This window comes from Myotis brandtii, unplaced genomic scaffold (assembly GCF_000412655.1).
Source record: "Myotis brandtii unplaced genomic scaffold, ASM41265v1 scaffold303, whole genome shotgun sequence".
In the NCBI taxonomy this organism is placed as follows: Eukaryota; Metazoa; Chordata; class Mammalia; order Chiroptera; family Vespertilionidae; genus Myotis; species Myotis brandtii.
In genome coordinates, this window is record NW_005361573.1 from 18,641 (window position 1) to 27,921 (window position 9,281).

General features: G+C 44.1%; 1 protein-coding gene across 1 annotated transcript in view; it reads left to right on the forward strand.

Annotated features, from left to right (window-relative positions):
* Nucleotides 1–9,281, forward strand: part of LOC102243940 (von Willebrand factor A domain-containing protein 5A-like) — a 27,036-nt gene that overhangs the window by 15,692 nt on the left and 2,063 nt on the right. The window contains exons 13-17 of the mRNA XM_014542418.1: nt 7–29; nt 351–658; nt 5,105–5,260; nt 5,525–5,541; nt 7,585–7,714. Of these exons, the coding sequence (XP_014397904.1) occupies nt 7–29; nt 351–658; nt 5,105–5,260; nt 5,525–5,541; nt 7,585–7,714 (634 nt within the window). The remainder of the gene's footprint in view (nt 1–6; nt 30–350; nt 659–5,104; nt 5,261–5,524; nt 5,542–7,584; nt 7,715–9,281) is intronic.

A 9,281-nucleotide genomic window follows, 5' to 3' on the forward strand; every position in this document is an offset into this window, starting at 1 on the left:
TTTTCTCTACAGCCCAAGTCAGATGCCAAGTAAGATTTCCATTTTTCTTTCCTAGTTCCTTCCTTTTCTTTCTCCTTTTCCTCCCCTCTTCTCCCCTCCCTTCTCCTTCCTTTCTTTCCCTTTCCCTCCCCTTCCCTTTCTTCTTGTCTCTGCCATCCTTGGGGGTCAGTTTCCTGCTCTTCATTTTGGGCTCAATGATTTCCCTAAAATCACTTTTCCTTTTCCGGCCACTCAGATTTCATCTCCCCCCTATCTTTATGTTCCTCCCTGCGCCATCCTAGCCTGTCAGGGCTCTGAGTAGCGGCACAGATGAGCTTCTCCCTGAGTCACAGGAATCTTTTTTCTGTTAGCCTCACCATTCATCGCCTGGCTGCCAAGTCCTTCATCCAGACCAAGGACATGGGCTTCGAGGAGACTCCAGCAAATGATAAAAAAGAGGTGCTGAAAATAAGCATGGAGTGCGGCGTCATAAGCTCCCACACGGCTTTCATTGCCATCAACAAGGATCTCAACAAGCCGCTTCAGGGACCCCTGACTCGCAGTGACGTTCCAAGTCCAATGCTATTTTCTACAGAGGATTATGATTCTGTTGATATGTCTTGTAAATCTGCTTCGATGGCTGATGCTTCTGTTTCGAAATTATGGAAATGTGGAGGTGGTGAGTTTTATTCTAACCAAACTCACATAAAATAAGGGGCCCTGTATACCTGGATACATCATTTAAAGCAAATATTTATGAAAAGTCCTTCCCTCCCCACCTGCCTTTTCTCTCCACATCTAGAATCTCTGGCTGTTGTAAAACATTTCTGTCCTTGAAAATTAGAAATTACACCATTAGCAAGAAAATGTAAAGTACTCCAAGGGGGGAAAATGAGGGAAATGAAAGAGAAAGTGCATATAAGCATTGAGTAGTTACACTGCCTAAATCTGAAGCTGAGGTATCCTATTGATACTGGTTAATGATTACACAAATGGCGGGCAAACAACCTGGTAGTGTTAGGAAATGGGTGCTGATTGCTGGGCTGTCTCAGACTTAAACCAGAACTGGAGAGACAAATGCTCAGGGAGACAGAGCTTTTGTCAAGGAATGTTGAAGGGCCAATCAGCTGCAAGGACTGGCGGAGATCACCATGGAGGATCAGCTATGCAGTGACCCACTTCACAGAACAGGACTTGCTTCAACGAGGCTCTGGTACCGCTGAGTCCACCCCATGAGTACGTCGCTTGTGGAGGTGGTGGGTGGTGATACTTTGACATGGTCTGAAGCTGTCCACTGGGTGCACTGGCTCTGGGGACTCCTGGGAGATTCAGGCCAAGGTCAGCCACTGCCTTTGTTCTGCCCCAGGGGACACCCAGCATGAGCTACAAAATGATCTGCAGATGGCTGCTACTTGTGTTGAGCTTGAAGGTGGTGCCTAGGAGCCAAGCTACAAACCAAGGCTGGCTGTGGCTAGTGCCGGGCCCAGGGTCACTTGGCAACAGGTACCAGGCCAGATGCTGCTTATTTGAGAGATTTTTGGAAAATATGAAGCATGAGCCAAGACAGGCCATTCTGATGGTAAAGCCACTAGAAACAGCTGGTGTGGACAGGGCCTCCGGGAATCACCAGGGTGGGGCTAACAGTGTTAATCCAGGTTGATGGAGACTCAGATATGGTGGCCACCTGCTGGCTCTTTGGGGGAAGGTTCAGCAAAGTAACAATGGCCTCTACCAGTACTTCTGTCTGGAAGAAAGCTGCCCATCCAGCTCTTGCTGTGATGCCAGGCCATTCAGTACCTCCTTGTTTGCCTCAGGTGCCTTTCAAGTAGCTGCCCCATGCTGGAGCTCTGAGGAGTGAGTCCGAGTTAGTCCATATGTGGACTCTTTATGAGGAACTGCTTGGGACTCCTGCAGCCTCTGTCTCCCTCAGCCTCGTCCCTCACTGTTTTTTTGGGTTTTTTTGTTGTTGTTTTTTTTTAATGTATTTTATTGATTTTTTACAGAGAGGAAGGAAGAGGGACAGAGAGTTAGAAACATCGATGAGAGAGAAACATCGATCAGCTGCCTCCTGCACACTCCCCACTGGGGATGTGCCCGCAACCAAGGTACATGCCCTTGACCGGAATCAAACTTGGGACCCTTGAGTCCGCAGGCCGATGCTCTATCCACTGAGCCAAACTGGTTAGGGCCTCACTGTTTTTTATAAGCAGAAGTTTTGGGGACTTTTCTTCTCAGCACTGGAATCCTATGCTGGGGACTTGGTGTGGAGCAGGGATTCCTTGCTCCTCAGGGGGTACCTGTATAGCCAAGACATCCCCCCTAGTTTTTATCTGCCCCACATGGGTGTGGCACCAATCCCTCCTACCAGTCTGGATGTGGCTTCTTCTTTAATTCCATGGTTCTAGGACTTCCAATGAGCTTGATTTCAGGCAGTTCTGAATGATGGTTGTTCTGTAGTTGAGTTGTAATTTTGATGTGGTTGTGGGAGGAGGCAAGGATACTGCATTTATTTGTACCACCATCTTGTTTGGAATTTCTGGATATTGTATTTTTAAAGTATATATTTTTTTCAATTAGTTTTTTATGATGTGGTTGGAGGAGGCAAGGATACTGCATTTATTTGTACCACCATCTTGTTTGGAATTTCTGGATATTGTATTTTTAAAGTATATATTATTTTCAATTAGTTTTTTACAGGTGGAATAATTCTGCTTGATAACCAGATTCTGACTTGGGAGGGAGTGGCCGGAGTAGGGTGGAGGTTGAAGACATTTGATTTGAGGAAGCCAGGAAGCTTTGAATTAGGGGGTTGGATGGGTTATGTACATGGTTGCTTCTCTCTAAAGATGATGGCAGGCTTTGCAAGGAAGGGAAAGTCTTTGATCTAATTTTCAGGTACTTCAGTGGATGTTGAAAAGGGACAAAGAAGTTGGAGGTTGACAGCAGTGAGGCTATGAGGAAGGTAATTCAGGTGAAGGTGAAGAGTCATGCTATGGATGTGGCCAGGTACCAGGCCAGATGCTGCTTATTTGAGAGATTTTAGGAAAATATGAAGCATGAGCCAAGACAGGCCATTCTGATGGTAAAGCCACTAGAAACAGCTGGTGTGGACAGGGCCTCCGGGAGTCACCAGGGTGGGGCTAACAGTGTTAATCCAGGTTGATGGAGACTCAGATATGGTGGCCACCTGCTGGCTCTTTGGGGGAAGGTTCAGCAAAGTAACAATGGCCTCTACCAGTACTTCTGTCTGGAAGAAAGCTGCCCATCCAGCTCTTGCTGTGATGCCAGACCATTCAGTACCTCCTTGTATGCCTCAGGTGCCTTTCAAGTAGCTGCCCCATGCTGGAGCTCTGAGGAGTGAGTCCGAGTTAGTCCATATGTGGACTCTTTATGAGGAACTGCTTGGGACTCCTGCAGCCTCTGTCTCCCTCAGCCTCGTCCCTCACTGTTTTTTTGGGTTTTTTTGTTGTTGTTTTTTTTTAATGTATTTTATTGATTTTTTACAGAGAGGAAGGAAGAGGGACAGAGAGTTAGAAACATCGATGAGAGAGAAACATCGATCAGCTGCCTCCTGCACACTCCCCACTGGGGATGTGCCCGCAACCAAGGTACATGCCCTTGACCGGAATCAAACTTGGGACCCTTGAGTCCGCAGGCCGATGCTCTATCCACTGAGCCAAACTGGTTAGGGCCTCACTGTTTTTTATAAGCAGAAGTTTTGGGGACTTTTCTTCTCAGCACTGGAATCCTATGCTGGGGACTTGGTGTGGAGCAGGGATTCCTTGCTCCTCAGGGGGTACTTGTATAGCCGAGACATCCCCCTAGTTTTTATCTGCCCCACATGGGTGTGGCACCAATCCCTCCTACCAGTCTGGATGTGGCTTCTTCTTTAATTCCATGGTTCTAGGACTTCCAATGAGCTTGATTTCAGGCAGTTCTGAATGATGGTTGTTCTGTAGTTGAGTTGTAATTTTGATGTGGTTGTGGGAGGAGGCAAGGATACTGCATTTATTTGTACCACCATCTTGTTTGGAATTTCTGGATATTGTATTTTTAAAGTATATATTTTTTTCAATTAGTTTTTTACAGGTGGAATAATTCTGGTTGATAACCAGATTCTGACTTGGGAGGGAGTGGCTAGAGTAGGGTGGAGGTTGAAGACATTTGATTTGAGGAAGCCAGGAAGCTTTGAATTAGGGGGTTGGATGGGTTATGTACATGGTTGCTTCTCTCTAAAGATGATGGCAGGCTTTGCAAGGAAGGGAAAGTCTTTGATCTAGTTTTCAGATACTTCAGTGGATGTTGAAAAGGGACAAAGAAGTTGGAGGTTGACAGCAGTGAGGCTACGAGAAAGGTAATCCAGGTGAAGGTGAAGAGTCATGCTATGGATGTGGCCATTGGGACTGAAGAGGTTGCCAACCCCACCTACCTCACCTCTCAAACCTGAATGCTTGTGTTCTGGTACCTGAAACAACCACCATTTGAGAAGGATAGAAGGAGAAAAGATTACTAGGAGGAAACATTAGTTTTAAGTTGAGATGAGTGGTTGAAGGAAGCCTCTGATAATGAAACTAAAGATACAGAAAAGATCATTGTCATGTGTCAGGAGGACACCATTGTAAGGGCACGGAGCTGCAGGATTTGGGCTCCTGGGATAAGAAAAAAATGCACAGTAAAGATGATGACTGAGGCTGACATGGATAGGAGCATATGTCTCAAATTATCAGGCCCATTGCCTACAGCAGAGAGCATAGGATGCCTCAGTGTCAGTGGCTATATTGTGTTTTTTGAGCTCATACAAAGCCCTATTCTCCTACAGAACAAAATGTACAGTAAAGAGGCTGACACGGATAGGAGTATATGTCTCAAATTATCAGGCCCATTGCCTACAGCAGAGAGCATAGGATGCCTCAGTGTCAATGGCTATATTGTATTTTTTGAGCACATACAAAGCCCTATTCTCCTACCATCCTCCAGCATCTCTGCCCAACTCATACCAGAGCATGTCCTACCCAAAGAATGGTTACAATCCCCATAGGTCCACAATTAACAAGAGCCTGCATTCTCTAGGTCAGCATCTTCCCAGGGATATTTTCTCACCAGGGTTTGTATGGCATGCATATAGGACCAGGAATATTCAGACGACTGGTTGGTAGTTTTAGATCAAAGAAACGCCAGCCTCTCAAGGACGAGTATGATTCTTCCGTTGAAATGTCACGGCAAGGTTCTTCCATCGACATGACCGACTTGGAAACTAACCATACAGGTGAGATGACCCTCGGTTCTCTTTCCTAATCTATGGGAACTGAAGAGCTCATCCTCCGTGTTCTGCTGTCTTGTGGCTTTCTCTACCCAGGACGTGATCGGTTGGAGAAGCGTCGGGGCAGAGGGTAAAATTTCCCAGTCTTTTTGTCAGGGCCAGCCCCGCTTCCATAGTCTACAACACAGGACACTGAAGCCTGCCCCAGTGGAGTTCGGGGTGAGCCCCTCTGCCATGTCTTCAGCTCGCACGCCTTGCCTACTGACAGGGGCCCTCCTCTTGCAGAACCCACCTGCCAGCCTGTTTGGGCCCCAGCTGCATGAATCATTCTCTTACATGTTGGGTTTGAAGACCGACCTTTGTCATGCTTTCTGATGACTTTCTGTCACTACAAGCTGTTCCTTGGTCATTTCATTGCCTTGTGTCACAAGACAATGAGTAGTCAAAGTACATGTTACCTAAAATAGGCTTAAAGGCAACTTCTGTCTAGTCTCTTCCCGTTTTGCAGCAGGGGTTTATGGTGTACAATTGTTTCATCGTTCAGGCATCTTTTCCACTTACTCTCTCTCTATGCATTCTTCTTAGGCTGCTAATACAGAAAGGGCTTCGAGGTCTAAGGTAGATTCAGATCTCTTGTACTACCAGTTACTGTGGGGTTGTAAGAAAATTAGTTAACTTTTTACTTGTTTCAGTTTTTAGAACTATTTTTATTGATTTCAGAGAGGAAGGGAGAGGGAGAGATAGAAACATCCATAATGAGAGAGGATCATGGATCGGCTGCCTCCCGCATACCCCCTACTGGGGATTGAGCTCGAAAACCCAGGCCTGTGCCCTGACAGGAAATTGAACTGGACCTCCTGGTTCATAGGTCAATGGTCAACCACTGAGCCACACCGGCTGGGCAAGGTAACTTTTTAGAGCCTTAGCTTCCTCAGCTGCACTATCATGCACCTCCTCATGAGAACTTCCTTCATGATATCCACGGAGTAGATTCTCAGTGCCCTGTAGTGTTGGTTTCCTGCGTTGTCCTAAAACCTTGTCACTAGCAATATCCCCACAATAATGAGCTTCCTCTCTCATGGAGCCTCTTACTAATGTAGAGAGAAGAAGTTCCCAGCAACTACTATTTGCTGGGAGCCATTTAAGTGCCTTCTGGGTCCTGGATGTTTTTCCTCACGCATCAGGCAATACTGTCTCCCATTTAGAGAAGGCTGCGATTTCTGTGGGTTAAGTAACTATTAGATTTTGAGTGCAGGCAGACCTGAGATTCAAATGCAGATTTTGATATTCAGAACCTTAGATTTTTTTTCTCATTAGAGTAGAACTGTTTTTCTTGCCTACTAATTTCTAAGTTGCACGGAGTATATCATCCCATAGGATAGCTATCCAGATGTGAGATGCTTTCTATGAAAATTCTGTGGTCTTCAATCAGCTTTTATACCATCAGGATTAGACACTAGACCAGGGGTGGGCAAACTTTTTGACTCGAAGGCCACAATGGGTTCTTAAACTGGACCGGAGGGCCGGAACAAAAGCATGGATGGAGTGTTTGTGTGAACTAATATAAATTCAAAGTAAACATCATTACATAAAAGGGTACGGTCTTTTTTTTTTTAGTTTTATTCATTTCAAACGGGCCGGATCCGGCCCATGGGCCGTAGTTTGCCCACGGCTGCCCTAGAGTCTTGCACTGTTAATATAGCCAGATGAAGAGTCTCAATTAAACATATTCAATTATGTCAAGTGTGGGAAGTCATCCACTACTGATACTATCATGAGAGTGCACCAGGGTACGTGGAAGGCTGATGGACCTTGGGCGTTAGCAGGACTAATGACAAGCACCATTGTTTTTGAGGTAGACTGCTAACTGCTTCCTTTATTTATGTCTTCTCTCTTTTGACATTTTTGATCATTAAAATTCAAGCTAAATTTATCTAGATGGTTTTGGTTTTTGTTTTTTAATCCTTACCCAAGGATATTTTCTAATGGATTTTAGAGACAGTGGAAGAGAAAGGGAAAGACAGAGAAAATATCGATATGAGTGAAACACATCTATTGGTTGCCTCTTGCACATGCCCCGGACCAGGGCCCAGGCTAGGGAGGAGCCTGCAACCGAGGTACATGCTCTTGATCAGAAACGAACCTGGGACCTTTTGGTCTGCAGGATGACACTCTATCCACTGAGCCAAACCGGCTAGAGCTGTCTATAATTTTTTTAATATACCTAACCTTTTAAGGGTCGTTGCCACAGGATAGGATAAGACTTTAAATAGCACTATCATGTGAGTTCTTTAGTACCCTATATCTTCCTCTCCTTTCTGAATTTTTAAATGCATCTCTCCTAGTGGCAGCACAACACTGGGGTGGCCTACATTGTCACAGAGAAAATACATGTCTCCTGGGTGAGGACTGAGATGGGGGGCTGTGGTCCTGGGTTTGAGCTTGGGAGATATGCAGGCTGCACTCCCTGTCAAGGTGAGACTCGGGGAAGAAAAAAGGAGTTTGTCTATTTTTGAGAAGTTGGGATCAGTAAAGAGAATTGGATGGATCATGACTCATCTGAGGAAGCAGAATATAGGAGATCATACACTAAGTAAATCTCTAATAAATAGAGGTTGAAGGTATTTCCTGGGTAGGTTAGAACAGAAGGAACAAGGAACTCATGGTCCAGCCAGAAGGAGTTGATGGATGACAAAGGGAACGTAAAAATTCTCTTTTTCTTTGACTGATTCCCTGCCATCCATCTTAGTGATAATAACAGCTGTTCATTGAGCAGTTACACACTGCGCTACACACTTAACTCTCATGATCTTATTTTTTCATCACAACAATGAAAAAAGGTAAGTCCTATTTATGTTGCTGTTTATAGATGAAGAAGCTGAAACCCAGAGAAGTATAATAATGAGTCTAAGTTTACCTAACTGGTTAGTGGCAGAGTGGGGTTCAATTCTAGGACTATCTTTCGAACCCACATTATTGCTACTCTTCTTGATGAGGAAGTTGTCCAGAAATTAGCAAAATCTAAGTTAGGAATGTGAAGTATAAACAGGGATGATGTAATTATTGCAAATGCGTTCAAGTCTGCAGAATTTCAAGGTTGCTTACTAACCAGGATATTGTGAAATATAAGACAAATGCCCAAAGCCTGAAAGGCAGTGTCATTTTGAATTTACAAAATCTGGAAGATGATTCAATAAACTTCAGATACTCTGTAATTACAACAACAATACAGTATCTACTAGTTAGATGTAACTATCAAGCTCTTCAAATATGGCCAATGCAAATGAGGAACTACATTTTTAATTGCCTTGAGATGTGCTATAATTGTGAAATGCATTCTGATTTTAAAAACCAAACTTATTATTCATCAGCAAATTTGAAATATGATTAGTTGAGGGTAAAAGGATTGTCAGGAAACCTTTATGTATTATATAATCTGGGGCTGGAGTCATGGAATTTTGTAAGTACATTTACCTCCAGATGTGACCATTTAAAGAGATATATTTTAGAAATCACTGTGTTTGTTTCTATACTAGGAGAACAAATCCGGGATTTTTACTGCTTTGACAGAAGTCCTCTTAAGAGAGAATGGAAGGAACTGGGAATTTTGATCTGAAACAAGTCTACTCAGAGGCCATGATAGCTGTTTCCAAATTTTAACGCTCACGATACAAAATAATTTATTTTAATCTGTTGTCTCTAAAAACGGGATTTGGGAGCCACGGGTGAAAACTCAACTTTTTCTGGTCTGTGGACGACTTTCTGTTGAGCTGGATGAGCACTATGACCTTGAATCAGAACATTTGGTCTCCAGTCCCAGCTCCATTATGTGCTAGAAGACTCACTTTGGGCAAATCATTTCACTTTTATATGAATCAGTTTTCTCTCTTAAACCATGTGGCTATAGGTAATTCCTCAATATGTTTTTGTTTTGATGAGGGTTCAAATAAAAACACACACATGAAGATGCTTTGGAAAAAATAGAAAGCCACCGTGTGTGTGTGTGTGTGTGTGTGTGTGTGTGTGTGTGTGTGTGTGTTTT